This window comes from Heterocephalus glaber, unplaced genomic scaffold (genome assembly GCF_053883595.1).
Source record: "Heterocephalus glaber isolate CG9 unplaced genomic scaffold, H.glaber_assembly_v1.0 deba00000621, whole genome shotgun sequence".
Lineage (NCBI taxonomy): Eukaryota > Metazoa > Chordata > Mammalia > Rodentia > Bathyergidae > Heterocephalus > Heterocephalus glaber.
This window is the reverse complement of record NW_028258153.1, coordinates 23,059,002-23,080,840: the sequence shown is the minus strand read 5'-3', so window position 1 is coordinate 23,080,840 and position 21,839 is coordinate 23,059,002. Positions and strand designations below refer to the sequence as shown.

The following is a 21,839-nucleotide window of genomic DNA, read 5'->3' as shown; positions in this document are numbered from 1 at the left end:
GGAAGCTTTAGTTCTAGCTGCCACCAGGAAAAACACTAGCCCTCCTCCTCTCCCTGATCCTCCCCGATAGCCTCCAGGGTCTGTTTACTTAATTTAGGGAAGTGTGCGTGCATATGTGTGTGTGTGTGTCTGTTTGTCTGTCTGTCTGTCTGTCTGTCTATCTCTCTAACAAGTCTATGCTTGTAGGTATGAGACCTATGGAAGCTGCCCTATGACCCAATTAGCTGGTAGAATACATAGTGTAGATCTGAGGGCATGTGGATATGGTATTTGTGTGGGCTTGAGAGTGTGGTAATAATGGTTTGTGTGGACTTGTAAACGACAGCGGGTGGGGAGGCCTGTTCACTGCCTCCCTTAGGATGGGCATAAGGCATAAGTCCAGAAGGGACAAAGAAAATCCATAGACAGTTCCCAGATCCCTGTTGGCCAGACCTCTCAGCTGCCTCCTTGTCCTAACTTTTCCCTAGAACTGCAACCACCTCCTACTGATTGAGATTTCTCCTCCTTCCCTCTGGCCCTGCTTGAGAGAAGCCCCACAAAGCACTTGGCAGGAAATGAGCTCTTGCATGATGAGGCAGGGTCCCTCCAGGTTGAACATGTGGATGCCTCCATCACACAGCCTGACTCCAAAGCCAAATTTCACTGATCAAAACCAGCAGAGCAGACTCTTCTATTTTCTGTTTCCTCATCTGTAAAGTAAGTGTTACAAAGGACCAATTCCACTGAGTGGTGGTAACATTATTATGTGCTGATAATTGTAAGTTATTCTTGGGGTGAATGGATTAGTAACTGCTCAGCACTCTAGAATCTTGTTGCGACCAGCATTAGGATAAGATTATTTATCCTTCTTGGGTCATCCTGAGGGACAGTAACCAAAGGCCTGTGGGTTAGAGCCCTACTCAAGGGAGCAATTAATCCATGGTAGAAGGAAAGTCTCTGCTGATAAGGATGTTTTCAGGAGTGCTTTGTTGGTGAGGGCACAATGAACATGTGTGTTGGGAACTTACCTGCATCAAGATACCCCTGGGAGAAGAGAGGGAGAGAATGAGAAAGGAGAAACTGTTACAGACTTTTTTAAAAACCATGTGAGTCATCACATTAGTCAAATGTAATTGGGAACTGATTGAATCTTAATGTGAATGAATCAAATATAAAATGACATTTATGGAGCAATCAGGAAAATTAGAACACTGAGTGGATATCGGGTAATATTAAGGAATTATTGTTAACATTTTTAGAAGTGATAATGATATTGTGGTTATGTTAAAAGTCCAGATAGTCATGAATCTCTTATGAAATATATTGAACTATTCTTGGGTAAAATGATAGGATTGGATTGGATTGAGGTGAGGGAAGGGACAGTTTGGGAAGCAGGTGACGGTACGAAGGGTTTTATTATATCATTTTCTCTAAGTTTGTGTGTTGGGTTGTTTCTATAATTAAAATATTAAAGGCAAAAAAAGAGAAGATCCATCTGGAGCTGCCCCATGGAGGTTGGCTTGTGCCCCACCACCATACCACCAGGACAGGATGCTTCACTTCAGGCCCTTGGACCAAAGGGAAGGACCACAGCCGAGCAGCACTCCCTCAGCCCAGTAAATCAACAAGTACAGCTGAAGCCTTTTAGTAGGAGCCCAGTTAATCAGAAAAATCTGGCTTAAATGGGTCATTTTATTAGCGAGAGGGAGCAAGGATGATGAACAGGCCCCCTGGAAAGGAGGAGCTTTACAACTAGTGCCAAGTTCTCTCTGACAGGCCGGAGTTGGGTTGTGCTGATTCTACATCCACCTTGAGCCTTTGCCAGGAGGATGGGGACCCACGGCAGGAGCAACAGGAGTGGGCACTGGGCCCAGAAAGCAGAAGGAGCACCCCATTGAGTTATCTACCCTCCCTGGATGTGTGAGTCCTGGGTCGAGGGGGTCTTGGATTCTAGGTAGTCTGCATCCAAGATGGAATATGGAGTCTCATGAATGACTCAGGGCAGAAGAATGAAGGACAACTAGAGCCGAAGAGAGAAGAAAGACCTCCTGGAGAGGTGAGACTTTGGAAGAGACTCAGTGGAAAATGATCCAAGAGAGGCTCTGAGAAATTAATAACAGCCAAACCAAGGTGAGGACAATTCTGGCAAAAATGCACTGGGAAGTGTTTTTGGTTTGTTTGTTTGTTTTGGTAACAGTTATTTTAGAGGGTCATGTGACCTAGCTTCCCTAGCCCAATGGCCAAGAAGGCCCAAGCACTTGAGCTTGGGTGATAACAGGCCAAGCCTCGGGGACCTGCAAGAGTCAGTTTAGCTTGCCAGTGATTGAGGACCACTGCAAGGGATCATGGAATTGGAATAAAAGGCCCAAATTTAAGTTCCAGCTTTGCCTTTTCCTATTGGTAAAACACTGGGCAATCAATCCCTTTAACTCTCTCAGTTTCACTTTTCCTCCTGGCTAATAGGATGAACATTCTCACAGGATGGCTGTAGGGTGTTGCTTGTACAGTAAAATGTTCATAGAATTTGGTGACAAGGTGCTATGCAGCCACAAACATGGGCCATGTCAACAACAAGCCATATGACTTCAAGCCAGTCAGTCAGTGCCTGAGTCTATTTCCTCATATGAAAACTGGGAGAGGAATTTCAGGCTGACAGGAAGATGCAAAGAGAAAACGTAAGTCATCAGCTTAGCACAGTGCCTGGCCCTTCGAAGACACTCCATAAATAAATAACTGTTAACAACTAATATTAATGATGTAAAATGCAAGAACGTAAATGAAGTTTAAAATGACCCAGAGAAAAATACATGGGTCAGAGAAGGCAGTTCAGATCTTCTATGACTTCTGGTCAAAGTGGTTCCTCCCTCATCTCAGCACTTACCCTTTGTAGTTTTTCTCTGTTCACTTGAAGCACAGGAACCTCCGCATTGTTGGTTTGTTGCAGATTTCTTTTTACAGTGCTGGGGACTGAATCTAGGGCCTCATGCATGCCAGACAAGCACTCTCCGCTGAGCTTAGAAATTGGGAAAATAAAGGCAGAATGTTGTTATTGTTTTTAATCTGGTGTTTACTGGTAGCTTCAGAAAAACTTAACATAAACATGATTTATAGACCAAGAATGTTATTTAGCCCTGATGGGGAAAAAAAAAAACAGTCCTTTTACTTTTATATATGGACCTGTAAATAAGGGTGTGCAATGGTCATCATTGCCAGAGTTGGTGCCTGTGGTCTTGGAAGAGACAGTTATGACACTACTCCTGCTGAATTAAACCTCATCCACTTCACCCACATTTGTTCCTGGCTTCTGCTGCACAGGAACGCCCCTCCCTCCCCTGGCTCTGGCCTCTGCCCTGGCTATTCCCAACCCTCCCACAGAGCAGGAGGCCACCCCTGCCGGATCATGGGATGTTTTCCTTCCCGTCTGCCCCTTTGGCCCCCTTATGGTAGACACCTGGGGTGTGAAACCGCACGCCCACAAAGGTGGCCTTCTGGTTTGAGAGGTCCCTTGAGGAAACCAACAGTCCCTCCATTTCCTGTGGATGAAGAATGATGTGATTGCAACATACCACCCCTCATTCCTCTTCCCAAGTCACATCCGCCCAGTGGCCAAGAGTTAAATGAACACATGACATCAAGCCAAGGCGCACTGAGACTCCAGAGTTTAAAAATAAGTGGTCGGGCCTCCAGGGAGCTTGTCTGTCTCCTTCCAGTCCCACCCCCACACTCCAAATCATTCCTACAGACCTTCTCTTTGAGGGAGAGGTGGGCTAAAACCTTCCCTTGAGCAGAAAGAGTTCATTCTTCTCCGCCCCAACTTGTGCTTGCACACCAAAAACTTCACTTCTACTCTCTTCTCTGCCTTTGCAGGCTGATTGGAAGTTCCTGGAGTTTAAGGGGTTTGTATCACAATGACTCTGCCACTGCCAGCTGAGTCCCAGGCAGAGAGTCTGCCTTGTACTGAAATGGGATGGAACAGGCCAGGGCACCTGGGAGGACCCAGAGGCCTTTCACATGAAGATGAGCTGCCATTTGACTCCTTCTATAAGCAACCACCACTACTGCTGAAATATTGCTACTCCTTTTACAACTACTAATGCCCCAAATGAAGAACAGGGGCTTTGGGGCAACATCAAGTACACGATTGTCCCTTCCCGTTTGGGATCTACCAGCCCTCCCAGGAAAGAGCCAGGGAACCCCAGTTGGCTTGCTGCCTCTGTTGGCTGTGTTCAAGCAAGACTGGGATCTGCCTGTTTTCTGTTTAAACCAGGGCTTTCCTGAGAAAGGTTTTGGGGTACAAAACCTGAAAAGAGACTGATAAAGAAATGCATACCAAGATCTTGGGACCCAGAGTCTCCCAGCCTGAGTTTGACTCTCAGCTATTGTATGACCTTGGACAATTATTTACCTTCTCTGAAATCCTTTCCTCATTAACAAAAAATAAGTAAACACTAATAATATCACTAATATCCAGTGGTTATGAGGGCTCAAAGTAACACAGCTAGGTCATTAGCACAGTGACAGCTCCCCCCCAGGGGCTCCAGAATGAAAGCTGTCCAGTACCTGATGCCTATCAAGGCTGTTCCCCTGAACACATAAAGCAGGAACAGATGTACCCAATGTCCTCAGCAAAGTAACTAGCTGATGATTTCTACCTCTGTCCACTGATCCTGGGTCCTGGGAAACATGGCTGAGACCAAAGTAATGGCAGTGATCAACATGTGAATCCCCATTCTGTTTTCTAAACTACAAACATCCATCCAATACCCTTCTTATTCCAGAAGAGAGAGCTAACTATCAGAGGCAGTAAACCAGGGCCCCAAAGTCAAATCATTCACAAATGGCAAATCTAGGACTGGAGTTTGGTTTTCTTCTTCCCACTCTGAAGTCCCTGTTGCCCAGCAACCTGCCCAAACACAGAGGCCAGCTACCTCCTTCCCCTAAAAAGACACCATCCCCCAGGGCCCAGAGATCTGTACAGAATTGACTAATTTATCTGGAATGATGTAGAAACAACTGTCAAAGCATTCCCATCCTGGGTGAAATATTTATATTTGGATGGACTGCCTCCCAAAGACTCACTATAATAGGGACTGTCAAAGGACTAAATTAAGATATTGCTTGGCTTTATTTTTTCTTCTGGGACTGAATAACACTTTATTCCATGAGATAGAATAAGTAGTCTGATGAGCCAAGCAGAAAAGGCTAGTTTTATGGACAGAAACAGGCTGAGAAAAGAATAAACAAGCAGATTGGTCATTTCAAAGTTACTTCCCTTGTAAGGCAGGGCCAGAAGACAGAATAATAGGAAAATAGCTGCTTAGTTACTGTCAGGTTACTTCAGGTTACCCCTTTTGTGCAAGGCTTAGAGCAGAGAAAACTTCATAATCATGCCAATAAAAAGCTATCCCATTTGGGAAACTGACTATTATCTCTCTAATCCTGATTTTTAAGAAGGTAACACAAACAGCTTAGTTTCAATTTGGTGACAAGGAACCTTAGCATGAGTGACTATTTTGATTCTTAGCCTGGTCTATTGGCACCTGGCGCAGTAGCTTAGTCCAAAACAATGGCTTCCTATGATTTTATTTAACAGTAACTTCACCCCCACTGCCATTCCACGCTCCTAGGGCAGAGAAGGTGAGCCGTGCGGGTGCCAGAAGCGCACACACACACACACACCCCCGCCCTGTGGAAATGAGAAGACACATAAACAAGCCTCAAAAACAGACTCCCAGATCACCTACAGCAACCTCAAAGGGAAATGAGATGGAACAATCTGATACTCAATCACCTGGACTCTCTGAACTCTCAACAAAAGAGGATCTGGGAAAAATGAAATCAGAAATAATTTCTCAGATAACAGCAAAGATTGTGCTCATGGTGCAAGACATGATTAATAAATCTAGAGAGGACATAGATTAAAAAAATAGAGGATCTGAGGAACATGATGGAATCCCAACATAGGAAACAAATGGAATCCATAAAACAGATGCAAACAGATTTCCAAGAGATTAAAAACTCCATCAAAAGTCTGCACAGCAGAATGAACCAATGTGAGGATAGAATTTCACATATAGAAGATAAGATTACAATTAGTGATCAGGAAAAGAAAAATTGCTTTAAAATTGTAAGGGACCATGAGAAATCAATCCAGCAGCTGCTAGACGATGCAAAGAAGAATAACATAAGACTGATTGGAGTCAATGAAGAAAGAGGAGAGAGTGCAGATGACATAAAAAAACTGTTCACAGAAGTGATGGCAGAAAACTTTCCAAGGAGGGGAAAAGAACTTGACATACAGATAAGTGAGGCATATAGGACCCCAGCTAGCCTTGATCAAAAAAAATCTACACATAGGCATATAATAGTTAGGATTCCAGAAACCCCACAGAAGAACAAAATTCTACAAACAGTGAGAGAAAAGAAACAAATCACATACAAAGGAAAGCCCATCAGAATCACAGCAGACTTCTCAACACAAACCCTCAAGGCAAGAAGAGCTTGGAGTGATGTATTTGAAGCCCTAAAGGAAAATGGCCTCCAACCCAGATTGATGTACCCTACAAAACTATCTTTCAAAATTGATGGAGAAATAAGATACTTTCATGATAAAGGCCACCTCAGGAACTTCATGAATACCAAACCAGCACTCCAAAAAATTTTAGACAATATCCTAGGAAAAGACAATGAGGATCACAACCCCAGGAAGCCCAGCAGAATGAATCCATTGGGCATGACAAATTAAACGCAAAGGGGGAGAATCCAACAAAAAGAAAAAGTCATGACAAGGCTTTTAAAACTTTTAATTTCATCTCCCCAATGAGTGTATAATTCAATCTTGTAATTGTACTGATTAGTATTTTTCTGATTCTAGTGTTGCACACCTTTCCTTGTGCTGTACTGGCTATTTATCATCTTCTTGTGTCTACTTTTTAATTGGGTTATCTATTAATGAGCTGTAAGAGTTCTTTATATATTCTGGTCATAGGTTATATGCATTGTAAATATGGTATGTTTAAGGACTACTTTTCATTTTAATGATGTCATTTAAAGTTCTAAATTTTGATGGAATCTCATTTGTCAATTTTTTTCTTTTATACATCATGTTTTTTGTATCCTAGGTAGTTCTTGCCTATCCTAAATTCATAAACATTTTCCCTTATAATTTCTTCTTAAACCTTTATACTTTTAGGCTTTCACATTTATGTTCATAGATCCCTTCAAGTTATTTTTATGTATGGAAATAAAGGGTTGAAGTTAATTTTTTATATACGGATACCAGGTCTTCTAGTGCCATTTGCTGAAAACACTATCTCTTCCTTGGCTCTTGAATTGAGTTTATATTCTATAAAATGCTAATGTTAAATAATCTTTCAAAACTCAGTGGACCATATATGTGTGGTTCTATTTCTAGATTCTCTGTTTTATTCCAATGATCTATATGTCTTTCCTTATACTGACACTGCCTTGATTACTGTAGCTTCAGAAGAAGTCTTAAAATTAGGTACTAAACATCTTCCAACACTGTTTTTTTTTACTTTTTACTTTTTTAGGTCCTTTGTACTCCTACATAACTTTTAAATTTCAATATCCAATTCTTCATTTATAGCAAGTATACATAGACCTGAATTGTTATATATACCTTGTGTTTTCTAATCCAGCTAAATTCACATACAAGTTCTAGGGGCTCCTAGAGATTTCTTAGTATTTTCTCTGTAGATAATCATTTCATCTACATATAAAGATTTTGCTTCTACCTTGCCAATCCTATCCTAATTGTGTCATTTTATTGGCAGACTATTTTGGTTTGGGCCTAGGTTTCAAAGTTTAATGGACAGATGAAGAGTAAGCATATCTGCCCTTGTTCTCCACCTTAAGGAGAAAGCATTGTATCCATTCATATAAGGCATTTTTGCTGGAAGTATGGCGTACATGTCTTTAATCTGTTGAGAAGGTTCTGTTCTACTTGTAGTTTCCTGATAGCTCTTACCATGAACAGCTGTAGAATTTAGTCCAATACTTTTTCTCCAACTAGTGACAGGATCATATGGCTTTGTCCTTTCCTTTGTTAAAATGATGACTTTTGGGGGTTCATCTTCCAATGCTGAACCAACACTGCCATCCCTATAATAAAACCACTTTCTACATACTGCCAGATCTGATATCTAATAGTTTGTTTTGTTAAACAAATTTCTATCTATGTTTATACTTTTTTCTTCTGTTATCTTTATCCAGTTTGTTTGTTGTTGTTGTTTTTTTGGTACCAGGGATTTATCCAGTTTTAGGATTAGCACAATGTTGAGCTCCTAAAATGAGGGGAGAAGTGTTCCTTGTTTTTTTCTGCTTTAAATGTTTGATATAATTTATCAGTTAAAATGTATATAAGCCTGTTGTTGTCATATAGGTAGGTTTTCAAGCTAGGAATACACTTTCTTTAATAGGTGCTATTCAAATTTTATATTTCCTCCAGAGTTAGTTTCATTAATTTGTCTTCCAAGGTACTTCTTAGAAGTTGTCAAATTTATTTCAAAACAGATTTTTGAAATATGCTTTCTTTATCCTTTTAAAATCTGTGGTAACATCTCGAAGGTCTTGATATTGTAATTTTGAAAATGTATAATTGATATTGTGTAATAGGAAGAAAAGGTCTAAAGGAGCAGGAGAAGTGGGAGGGGTAGGGGAAAGGAAAGAAGGAAAAAGAAAAAATATGAGAAAAGGAAAAAAATGGAAACAAAATCTTTGCAAATAGGGAAGGGTGGAGGGGGTGAAGGGAGGGCAGGGGAAGGGGAAAAAAAATAAGAACCAAGATACTCATGTAATGGTATAAGAGCCCAGTGATGTATGTAAATGTATTTTATACCTAAAATGTACCAACAAACTTAATGGGAAAAAAAACCCAAAAGAGTAACTTCCGGTATTGTGCAATGAGTCACAATAACTTAATGGAAAATCATTTTTTTTCCTGTGTATAAGATTCATCTCATACACTAAGCCTATGACCATGTGAAGTAATGGGCCAATATCACAGAATTGTAAAGTGCTCATCAATCTTTAAGGTGGGTATAGCCCAACAACTTGGGCACTTCTTCTTAACTAGCTTGGCTCAGGTACTGGGGTCAGGGTTAAGAGGAGCCAGTTTAAACTTCCTGGGCTGAGCCAAGGGAGTGGTGAGCATCCATACCTTGTTTGTTGGTTGGTTGGTTGGTTTTCAGTACTACGGATTGAACCCAGGGCTTCGTACAAACAGGCAACCAACTTTAGCACTGAGCTATACTCCCAGACCTCCATCTTGTTTGATCTTAATGTCACCCTGTGAGGTTGTATGAGGTACAGTGGACCCCTGACTTACAAACTCAATTTGTTCACAAGGGCTAATTGTAACTCAAGTTGGTCAATTGAAGGCTCAGGCTCCTCTACATAGCCTTCAAAATCTCTCTCCTATATACAGGCAGATCTCAGTGTCCTTACAGAGACATTGGCCCAGGATTTCTCAATGAACCCCACACAGGAAAGGATGTTGTAATGTTCCTTCCAGAACTCTTTAAGGGTTAAATTTATTTTGTTTTTGTTTTTGTTTTTTCATTACCAGGAGTTGAACTCAGGACCTTGCACAATTGAACTCAGGACCTTGCACTTGCCAAGCAGTCATGGCACCACTGAGCTACATCCCTGGGTCCTAAGGGTTAAATTTATATCTGAGACCATCTAGAAGCACAAGCAGCCAGAATTCTGGTCATAACTCAAGACTTTGTAAGTTAAAAAGTAAAATTCCATCATAACCCAAGTTGTTCATCTGTCAGGGCAGTTGTAGCTTGAGGGTAGTTGCCATCTTCGCTTGCACACAGTAGGACACTGAGGGGGTCAGAAGGCTCCACAGAGACACACATAATCCCAGCAAGCATCCAGTGGTGTGAAACCAGTCTCATCTTTCCCCAGCAATGCCTCTTCTTCCTGAAGACTGTGTGCTTCCTGATGGTAAATGAAGAACATACAAGCTTCTCCTCCCAGAAGGCCAGGCAGTGGCCAGTCATTGACTCTATAAATGGAACCTTGAATCATGGCAACTGGTAGACCCCCCCAAAAGACCACCCTGCCTACCACCACACTACATTGCAGTATGGCCCATGAAACTCCACCATGATGAGGGATTACAGTTATCCCAGGGGCAACTCCCTCCCCAAGTGGAAGCTATGTGATATGAGCCCTGGCTCTCTTGGTACATGAAGAGGAAAGAGTTGGACAGGGCATGACCTAGTTATATTCTCTAGGAATGTGAAAGGTTAACTATGGATGCCATTTCCCTGAGGACAGAGGAAGATTATAGGTTACAAACATAACAGGAAGATGCAGGTTATACATTAGAAGGAAATTTCTGACCATGAAAGTCATGAAAACTGAAGTAGATTCATATGAGAAAGGATAAAGCTCTGTCTTTGGAGATGTTTAGGAAGAAGCTCAGCTGCTAAATAGGATAGCATGGAGATGAGACTTAAGGATAGGATTAGAAGTCTAGCTTCCCTTTGAGCGTCTCACTAAAGCTGCTGCTAGAAGACACCATATAAACAAAAGTGTAACAAGGCTTATTTTTAATTGAATAATTATCACTTCCAATTTGGGATGATTTCAACAATGCTTCTTGTATTTCTGTTTTGACTCTCAAGGGGAAATTTGAAGTTTCCTGGTAATTTATAATTTTAACCACAGTTTTCCTGAGGCAGTAAGTTCATATGAGAAAATAGTTCAAACTGAATCTTAAAATCATTTTTTCTATGGTATAATTTGCCATCACACTGAACACACTTGTTATTATCTCACAGCTCATAATTGCTGACTCCTCTAACCCTTACAGGCCCCAAACAGGTAGTACTCCTTCAATGAATATATCATTGCAATACCAGATCAAAATTTAGATGCCCCTATATGACAGGTAGAGAAGTCTGTGTGTGCATGCGTGTATTTGTTTGTTTGTCTCTCTGTCTGTCTCACAGTACTAAGGACTGAACCCAGGGATGCTGTACCCCTGAGATACATCTACACCCCTTTTTCTTTTTTATTTTGAGGCAGGATCTTGCTAAATTGCTCAGGCTGGCCTTGAACTTGCAATCCTCCTGCCTCAGACTTCCAAGTGGCTGGGATTATAGGTGTGTGACAGCTGAGGTAGAGAGCTTTGAAAAAGAACTGACTACAAGTTCAAGTGCTGCATCTTGACGCTTTCTCCTTGTTGGCTTGGAAAGTGCTGTCTTTCATATACACAAAGGTGAGGGTGCTGGCTTGTTCTCAGGCATGGCCTCCAGCCTTTCTGGCAAGGGATGGGTTGCGTGGGTCAAGGCACACTCCTTTCTGCTCTCCTTCTGTTTATAAGGTGGCTCCCAGAGGGACAGTAGAGTGTGGGATGCTGGATCTCCACTCTGTGGGGCTGACCTGTAGCCAATGTGTCCTAAACCAGCCAGACAACACAAACCACATGGAAGGTGAATCATCTGCCAAGACCATGCACAGAACACAGGTGCTGCCCTACCTTCCTCACATCAGGGCACACAGAGAAAATGATAATACAAGAGATGATTGAAAGATATGGTGGAAAATATATTACAATAAAAGACACATTGTCAAGAATGATAGGATAAGTAGGTTTGAAGCAAGGAGGAACATTTTAGTATTTTGAGGGGGATTGATGGCCATGTGTCTTGTACTGTAACAAATTTTTTAATTTAAACATTTGCTGTAGTTTTTTCCACCCCTGATTGATCAAATGCTTATGGCAATTTCTGTCAAATAAAAATGTTACGGTGTGTCCTCATCCACTTCATTCACTGGACCTGACACCCTGTGATTCTGGCTATTCCCCAAAGTGAAAATGACCATTCAATATTTTGAATCAATTCAGGACATCGAGGCAACCATAACCAGACAACCAAAAACACTGATGAAAAGGGACTTCCAGAGCTGTTTCAGAAAGTGGCAAGAATGATGGGATAAGTGTGTTTGAAGTGACGCAGAGGATTTTGAGAGAAATTCATGACAATGTGTCTTCTACTGTAATAAAGTTTTATACTTATTTAAACATTCATCAGATTTCTATCACACTTCCTACAATATGAGACACCCCTGGATAAATAGACGAGAGTTTTTGCAACCAATCAAGTTACGTCAATCGCGTCAGGCCTAGCCTGGATACCCAGTGGCTGAAGGGCTGACCCTTTTTGCCATTAGAAGGCTCTGGGATAGAGCAAGATGGTTAAGTCAGAGTGATGCTGTGTGAGTGGGGCTGTGCGGTGAGATGGCTTGGAATGAGGCCCAGCTCAGTCACTTATGACCCTGACTGAGTCATACTAACTCCTTGCCTCAGTTTCCTCACAGATGTAATGGGGTTGATAACAGTGCCTATTTCAGGGAGTAGTTCTGAGGATTAAATGAGTTAATCTATGTCAAGTGCTTAGAAGAGTGTCTGGCACAGATGGGTAAACCGCAACTGCTGTTGCTCCTACTGCAATAGCACAAGAGCTGGCAGGGAAGGCAAACAAACCCAACATCTTGCTCTAACCCAACTAGAGTCATGGGCAGGTGATTCATTGCTTTCTTAAAATCTGTGCCTCTTATTTTCTCTTACCCTTTTACCCTTCCCTAATGTGACTGTGAAGCCTTAGAGATAGAAGTACAAGAGGAAAGAATTGACTAGGGAGCCAGGAATTCACGCCTCAATTTCTGTTCTCCTACCCTCTTGTGGCCTGCTGGGTAAGTCATTTCACCTCTCTGGCCCTCAAACCCCTGGTGAATTGAGACAGCCCAGTTGACAGATGACTGCAAAGATCTCTTTCTGCTCTGATGTGTCACAGTTATTCTGTGGTGCAGAAGTACGTGCTGATATATGTGTGTGTGTGTGTGTGTGCGTGTGTGTGCACGCGCACAGGCAAATGTGTAGTAGCTGAATCTCCAACACTGAAGCCCAAGGACAATTAACACAAGTTAGTGTTTCCTGTTTCCTGTGAATAAAAACACAGCAACATGTCCTCACCTGCTGTAAGAACACACCTTCAATTTGCCAATCTTGCCCTCCAATAGCTGAATTCTAAATTGGAGCCTTTTTCACCTCAAGGATAAATCCATAAATATGTCTCCTAGGTAACATCTTGTTAGCGCCCATACTCAAAACTCTTGAAAACAATAAATCTCCATTTCCTTTAATAAATAGTAATTTAGATATCTCACTTAGGCCTCCCACTGAATTAGTCTAAATTACTAAAGTGTATTCATTTCTGCTTACAGGAGAGCACTGGATAAATACATAAACTTACCTTCATCCATAAAAAATACATTAAAATGCCATTTTCCAGCATCTGGCCTTATGCTTTCCTAGCTCCATTTTATTTAGAAGTAGTTAGAACATGTACATCCTTCTTGTTATTAAAAATTAATAGTATAGGGCCAGGGATTTAGCTCAGTGGTGCCACCGCCTGCCTCACAAGCACAAGGTCCCAAGTTCCATCCCGGTACCAAAAAAAAAATTAATAGGATAGTTCAAACAGTCACTCATACATCATACCCAGAGCAACATCTCAATTTAATCTTGATCCTGACAAGAATAATCTCCCACCTTCATAGTTAGAGAATTTTCTCTTCCTTTCTTTCTCCTGACCCTCTGAGGAGGAGGATCCTCCAAAGCCATCTCTCAAACCTCCCAGAAATCAGTGGTATCACTTGCACAGTCATATAAGGATGTCCTGGCACATGGCCAGGGTTGGTGGTGCACACCAGTCATCCCAGCACTGAAAGAGGATGAGTTAGGAAGATCACAGGTTCAAGTCCCATCTGGGCAAGTTAGCAAAACCCTGTTTAAAAATAAAAAATAAAAAAATGATGGCTAGGCCTGTAGCTTAGTGGTAGAGCACCCCTAGATTTGATCCCCATTACAGAAAAAAAAAAAAAAAAATAGTCCTGGCATAGTGAAAAGGGAGTGCAGCCCAGGCCATGTAATCTGAAGGATTTGGCAGAACAATGACCCACCAGCCAGGACCCTGTGGTTTCATTCTGTTTTTATTGACATAATGCCTTTCTCTGTGAAGCCCAGAGTGGCCCCACGTGAGTAAAGCGTTCTGGAGTTTGGATACCTACCACAGGCTCAAATGACTGCCAGTCCCACCTAACAAGGAGGGTGACATTTTTGAGGACTTGGAGAGAGCCAGGCCCCACAAATAGACATCTTCACAACTTTTCACTGGGGGCACGAGGGGTGTCCAGAACCAGCAGCAGTAGCCTTCACACAGATCTCTGCATCCTGGAGTGGGAAGGGAGGGCAAGAGGACTGTAGCCAGGAATTTTATGGCCTGCTACTTTTGACAAATGACAACGGTTAACAGAATGAGTTCACCAGCAAAGAAAACACATCTCACAAGGCAGCTGTGGAGCCCTTTGAGGAGAGGTGCATTCTTTCTCTCCTGGTGGCACAGCCATCAGGAAGGCAAAAAGCAAACCAGGCCTCTCCATGATTTGGTTGCTGCCGGAGGCTGTTCATGGCCCCCAAAGGTATTCAGTTCTCATCCTGGGAGCCTGTGAACACTACCTCAGATAGCAGTGCGATCTGGCAGAGAGCACTATGATGGGAAGGCTCTCCCAGATGTATCCAGTGGACCCTAAATATAATCACAAGTGTCCTTGGGAGAGGAAGGCAGGAGATCTGACTATAGAGAGACAGTAATGTGAAGCTTGAAGCAGAGCTTGGATGATGAGCTTGGAAGACGGAGGAAGAGGCCACCAGCCAAGGAACTCAGGCAGCCATAGAAACTGGAAAGGCAAAGAACACACTGTTCTCAGGAGCTTCAGAAGGGATGAACCCCACTGACTCCTTGAAGTTGGCGCAGTGAAATGGTCTCCAGAGCTGCGAGTGTGAATCTGTGTAGTTGCAAGTCATTAAGTTTGTCCTTTTTAGAGGGAATTCATACCATTCTCTCAGAGGCGCTCTGGCTGCAGGGCTGCTTGCCATCGCAGAGACTCCTGAGAGACCAAAGCAGCATCAGCATCACTCTGAGCAGACACCTGCAGACTGCATTGTGGGCCACACTGGAAATGATGCAGGCCGGGACAGGGGAGAGAAAGAGACATTTACTGAGCACCTACTACGTGTCTCACTGTTCATATGTTCTCATTTAGCCCTCGCAGGAAACTTTTAAGGCAGATTGGAGCCATTCATTTTCTCATAAAGACAATGAGCTCAGAGACCTTCAGCCACCTGTGTGTGCAAGGTCCCAAGATCACCAAATTCCCTTAGGGAAATTTGCTTGTGGCTTCCCCAACCCTTCCCCTGAGCACCCCTACAAAGATGCATCCTTCCAGTGGGGCCTTAGGTAAGGCCGTTACAATGGCGACAGTTTCAAGGAATTCACTCATTCATTTATTCACTGAACACTTAACCAGTGTGACCAAGTGTTAGCTCCTTTGTATGAGAAAAGGGCCTGCCCTTTCTGACTCTCCCTCCATTCCCACACACCAAGGATGAGTACTGCTTATTGCCTAGCCACTGCTGCCCATGGCCTCAGAGCTGTCCTGAAGACTTTGACCTTTGCCTCCATTGTGTCAGACTCAAAAGAGACAAAAACAGGTCCTAGAGCTCCAGCCACATCTGTGGCTGTGCCTCTGGGTGGATCAGGCGGCACTGCTTCCTTTCTCTGTTCTCCCTCCAAGCAAGAACACTGAGGTTCTGTCCTTCTTAGTCTCCATTGATAGCTGTTTCACAGAAACTCTCTGCTTTCAGTTGCAAATAATGGAAATTCAGTCCAAATGGCTATTTTATAAAATCAAGTATTTTATCAACTTTGTTTAAACTAGTTCTGTAAGGAGGGCTAGTTTCCAGGAAGGACTGTTCTAGTGGCCCAACCAGACTGTTGTTTAATTTTCCTCTGTTTCTCAGCTTTGTTGCATCAGGCCCCACCCACATCAAGTTCTCTTCTAATGACCCCACAAGGTGCTAGAAGTACCCAAAACTGATGGCCCTGGGACCCAATCATAGAGGCCAGAGCTGGGTCTGGTGGTACATGGCTGTAATCCTAGCAGTCTGGGAGCTGAGGCAGGATGATTACAGATTGGAGCCCAACCTGGGCAACTTAACTAGACGGTGTCTCGCAAAAGGAGAATGGGAGGGTTCTGGGGATGTAGCTCAGTGCAAAGGCCCTGGGTTCAATCCCTAGTACTCCAAAAACAAGTGGGGAAGGGGGAAATGGATATGGATTAATATTAGGGAGTCCAATAATAAATGTCTACTAAATGTCTACAAAACTGATAAGGTTTTGTTGTTGTCCTTGTTTTGATCTTAAATGAACGAACTTTCTACCCTTCTTAATATTTGCTGGGAGTAAATAATCTTTCAAGGGCTCCTTTAATTGGGTGCTTATGATATCACATGCTCTTTCACAGTCCCATGAACAGAGTTCTTCATTAAGTCCTCAGGAGTTCAAGGTGCCCACTCTTCCCTCCTTCCTCTCTGTGTTCCCCGACAGAGGCAGAGCTTCGATATTGCCCTTGATTAAGCACAGGCCAATTATCTAGTTTGTGGATTACCACAACTCCTCCTTTTTCTCCTCACTCCAGCCAGCCATTTAGCTATCCCTTTGCTCATTAGCAAGCCTACCCAAAAGGTTTGGGGAAAGAATTGAAAGAGAAAAGGAAATAAAGCTCCAAACCAGCCAGCTTAGCTCCTTAACCAACCCCAGTAAAATTTTCGAGGAGAAAGTTGAAAGTAAATGATGGCTTGTGATTATCTTGAGTTTCCATCGTCTGTGATAACATTACTTATTCTCCCTGCCCCTTTCACCCGAACCCTATTCTCCTTAGAGATACTGAAAATAGCTAAATCTAGAAAAGGTACCCTTAAGGTAGTCTAAGGAATCCAGAAAATTTCCTTAGACACCCAGACATATCAAATGGCTCCACTCTTGTTTTCTTGAGAGGTAGCTCAAATAACTTTTTCAAGTAAATTTGTTAACAATCAAGACAACTGTTTTTGAGATCTAATGCAAGGGTAACTGAAATTTACTTTCAAATTTTCTGCTTCTGGAAGACAGATAAGCACAATAGCCATTGCTGATGGGTAAACAAAGCTAAGGGGGTGGCGGTGAGGGTGGATGATGGGATGCCCATCACAGCAAGTGGAAGTGCTAATGTCCACCTTCACCAAACATCAGATCACTGTCCACCCACCACCCACCTCGAACTGGATCCACCCTAGCTTGGGTATAGAATTCATAATGACCTCCTAGGTATTTGGTCTCTTTAGCAGAATTCAAATCAAAAGGAAAAGGACATCTTTTCTGTTTTTTCAAGAGCAATTTCCCCCCAATATCTAAATTAAAGAAGCTGTTTCTCTCTGGGATTTGATTTTATCCTGACCATCCTCATCCCAGCTCCTAGAGGGGAGCGGTGGGAGTAGCTATGAGAGATCTGCCTCTTTCATGCCATCCTATGAGTCACCTAGAGGCATTAGATTCAGTCATAAAACACTTGGAAACATTTTCAGATCCAAGCTAACTTGGTATAAGTAGGAGTTGGAACAGGGCATCTCATCTTACCAGAAATGTGGCTTTTCCCCAGTGCCCTGCAGATTTATGGGCAGAGAGTTCAGTATTGACAGCCTCTCCCAGCAAAGTCTAGAAGAGTCATAAGAAACACATCAAGTAGGCTATGTTGGTAATGACCATCATGACAGCATGGAACAAGGACAGGCTCAGAGATAGAAAACCAGGCTCCAGGGACCGGGGATTTAGTTCAGTGGTTCCACCACCTGCCTCACAAGCGAAAGGACCCGAGTTCAATCCCCAGTACCCCCCCCACCCTCCCCCCCCCCCCGCCCCCAGCCGGAAAAAAAAGGAGAAAACCAGGCTCTGGATCACCCTTTGTTCCAGCCCCATGACTAACCAAGGCCAGTAACAACCCCTCAGAGCCCTGGTTCTCTCATCTGGAAATGTGAAACTCAACAAAGTTCACAGGTTGTTCTGAGGATTAAATCCATTAATGGATGTGGATATGGATGTGTTTGTAATCTGTACCTCGATTCTGAATAATAATAATAATAACAATGACAATGGTGACGATGATTTCAGAATACATTCTGTGTTAGTCAGCTTTCTGTTGCTATAACAAATGCCTGAGATAATCAACTTAGAAAGAGAAAAGGTCTATTTTTCACAGTTTTAGAGGTTTTGATCCATGACTGGTTGATCCTATTGCTTTTTGGCCTGTGACAATGTAGTACATCATAATGGGAGCACATAGTAGAACCAAACCACTCATCTTATGATCAGGAAGTAAAAGAGGAGACAAAGAAGGGACTGGGCTTCAAAAGCACATTCCAACAACCTAAAGACCTTTCACTAGGCCCCATCTTGTAAAGTGTCCACCACCTCCCAAGAGCTCCAAGCTTGAGACAAGGCTTTTAACACATGAACTGCTGGGAACATTCCAGATCTCAGTTACAGTTCACTGCCTCCTTCTAGTGGCCATGGAGTCCATGAATCAGTTGGGAGAGGACATGTTCTACTCTGGGCACCTGCAGGTGGCTTCCCTTATTAGAGTAGCAGCTCCATAAAAATTCAAGTTTCTGCTCTGCTCAAATGTGACTGACTTCACAGCTGTCTCCCATCTCCCAGAAGGACACACTTGTCTGTCCACTGCCATTGTCATTTACAGACCTCCTGCCAACTTAAGATGGGAAACATCTGCATTGTACTGTATGATTTCATTTGCTTCTCCAAACTCATTATTGCCCCACTAATAGGTACCAGGCACTGTGCTAAGCACTTTACATATACATCATGCAGTTATCTGTAGAAGATAATAGAATAATAGTAGTGACTTGTATTATCTCAGTTTTTACATGTGAAGACACTGAAATCCAGAAAAGATGTAACTATAACTTCCCCAAGATGACATAGCTAGTATGGGACCAAGCCAGATTTCAAAACAGCCAGGACCTGCCTGATTCTATATTTGCTAACCATTAAGCTTTACCACTGCCTCTCTACTCCCCTTGCCCAGAAGACCCAAGAAGGACAGGCCACCCTGCCTTTTCTAGGTCCTATACAAAGGCTGATACCTCTTTCCTGGATCCTGAAGGCTCCCCCTGCAGAAGACATGTTCTCTGAGCCCCACAAGCTTCTCCCAGGATTTGCAGATGAGACTCTACTCCCTGAAACCAACCAGTTCACAGATAAAGCAGAGGAGTGAGCCCATGTGTCAGCCTGGGTCTCAGAACCTGAGGATTAATTGCCCCACAAGCAGCTTGTTAGAGGCTGTGTTGGCAGATGAGGAGAGCAGCAATAGAATCAGCCAATTAAGCAGCCAATGGTGCTGAACTAAATATGACCTCGTACTGAATTGTGAATGTTGTTTCTTAGTAGTTTCTCACCAGTCTGGGTTTAGGAGGAAGAAAGGAAAAGATGAGGGGCGGGTGAGTGGCAAGGGGAGGGTCATGTGTCTAGGGATGTGAGACTCCTGTGTCTTTCTCTCTTAAGGAGACAGTAGCATCAAGGATTCTGACAACTCCATGATTTTCTAGCACAGGAAAGTTGGGGAGGAGCAATTTATCTCTGCTGTACCCCCGGGGCAGTGGACAATTGGAGGGCCTAGGCTTAGATGACAAAGGGACAAGGCCTTGTCGGCTGAACAAAAGATTTCCAAATAGGCATGAGACTCAGACTCAGGGTCACATGGGTAATAGGGAGAAGACAGTGCTAGAGGCAGGAGCCTGGCCTGAGCATTACAGAGGGCTCATGCACAATGAGGAAACTTCCCTTTCCTCCCTGCTTGTGCTACTAGCTTGATGCTTAGGGCCCTTGGTCCCCTCCACACTGGGTAAGTAAAATACCTGAAGTACCATATTCAGAACTGTGTGAGTCTGGAGAACACTGGGGTTAGAGAGAGGCTCAGATGGAAATGGGAACAACACTGTCTCCATATCTAGGAGATGAATCTGTCTGGATGCTTCTGCACTGACTTCAGGGCAATCACAAGTGGTGCACTGTGTAGATCTCCCTCAAGAAATGAAATGCCACTCAGCTGCAAGGACTGCAGTAAGCTGCCAGCTGCCAGCTGTTGGAGTCCTCAGATCCCACCCAGCTGTGAGGCCACCTCCCCCTTGGGACCTCAATGAGGACTAAGGGGGGGGGGGCATGCTGACTGTGCCCTCCAGGGAGCAACCCTGGCTCCAGAGATCTACAAGGTGTCGCCCCAGCACTGTGTCCCCAGGCTCTCCCTGCCAATTCTTCCTCTTTCTGCTTCCTCATCCTTTAATCTTTCTCGAGTGCTACGGTTTACAGTGTATCTCAAATGTCCCCCAGAGCTTCATGCACTTATAAGTGGGGCTTTAGGGAAGTGATTGGACCATGGAGTTGTGATACTGATGAGTTTATAGCTAACTGTGATGTTGGAAGGTGAAGCCTGGATGGAAGAGATGGGTCACTGGGGGCGTGGCCTGGCAGTCTACCTCCCTCCCTCCTCCTTGATCCCTCTCTCGAGATGCTTCTTGTTTCCATGCCAAGTTTGCTATGTCTGGCCACTCTGCCTTGGAGCCAAATGCCTATGGACCAAAACCTCTACAAACCGTGAGCCAAAATATACCTCTTCTCCTTCAAGTTGTGGGTGTCAGGTATCGGGTCTCAGTGACAAGAAAATAACTTAATAAGACAACAGGCATTACCCTCTATAAGCCTCTTGCACTCCTGACTCTGTCTTAGCAGCTGCTTCCCAGCCAGGTGCTTCAGGACACTGGAGAAAACAGCCAAAGCAAGTCATAAACCCTACAAGTTTCCTCTTACCTCCTTTCCCCTTCTCCCTAAAGCAGTCTTGCTGGGGATTTAGCTCAGTGGTTTCGCCGCCTGCTGCGCAAGCACAAGGACCCGAGTTTGATCCCCAGTACCGAAAAAAATTAAAAATTAAAAAATAAAGCAGTCTTAAGACCCTTATTGGATTTTTTTTTTTTTTTTTTTTTTTTTGGTACCGGGGATCAAACTTGGGACCTTGTGCTTGCGAGGCAGGTGGCAGAACCACTGAGCTAAATCCTCAGCCCAAGACCCTTATTGGAGAGATGCCATTCCTAGGCTTGCAGGAAAGCAGCATTCTTATCTCCAAAAACTCAAGACACAGAGAAGAATCTGACAAGCAGTCCTTGTTGAATACCCACCCCAACTTATTACCATTACAGCATATCCTTTGGTCCTCCAACATTTCTCCATAACGTCCAGTCTTGGTCAAATCTAAGCATACAAATGCACAAGTTTACCTCTTTCTTTGAGTCTCATGTCACTATGAAGAGTTCCATGTCACATAAAGCTTATATTAAATAAATGTGTATGTTTTTCTCTTGTTTACCTGTCTTTTGCCATAAGGGCCCCAGCCATGGATCTGGCAATGGATGAGGAAAGAAATCTTTTCATATCTACAGCAGGAGACCACACTGACACTGCCTCCTGCCAGGGGTATGTCCCAAACTCAAGGCCGTTCTTTCTCCCTTATTTCTCCCCAGGGATACTCAGATTTCTCAGCAGATGTCTGCTCTCAGCTTGACTTTGTCTGCATCCTACAAAGCAGGTATGGCCAAGGGTTCTGCCACCCAGTGCACAATGTCTTCTTCCAAATCCAGATCTCAGAAAATCAGTTATGTTGCCAAACTCAGGCTGTCCAAGTCAGCAAGTGTGAAAGTGTCACAGGCTTCAGAAAGTCTTTTTCCCCTTCAGAGGTCAGACTCTGGGTTTGCAGCTAGCTCTTTCATACAGTGCTGATGGTGAGAGCCTCTGCGACAAGGGAAGAGCCCCATGTAAGCTGGTGGAGCCTGCCTTTGAACAGACAGGCTAGTAGGGGAAGTTAGTGGTTCAGAC

At 43.4% G+C, this 21,839-nt stretch overlaps 1 protein-coding gene across 2 annotated transcripts in view; it reads right to left on the bottom strand.

Moving 5' to 3' along the window:
• The window catches only part of LOC147829396 (uncharacterized), a 129,501-nt gene that overhangs the window by 69,629 nt on the left and 38,033 nt on the right, over positions 1-21,839 (bottom strand). For both annotated transcript variants that reach the window (XM_087206271.1, XM_087206272.1), the window contains exon 3: positions 2,861-2,992. In XM_087206271.1, the coding sequence (XP_087062397.1) occupies positions 2,861-2,992 (132 nt within the window). The remainder of the gene's footprint in view (positions 1-2,860; positions 2,993-21,839) is intronic.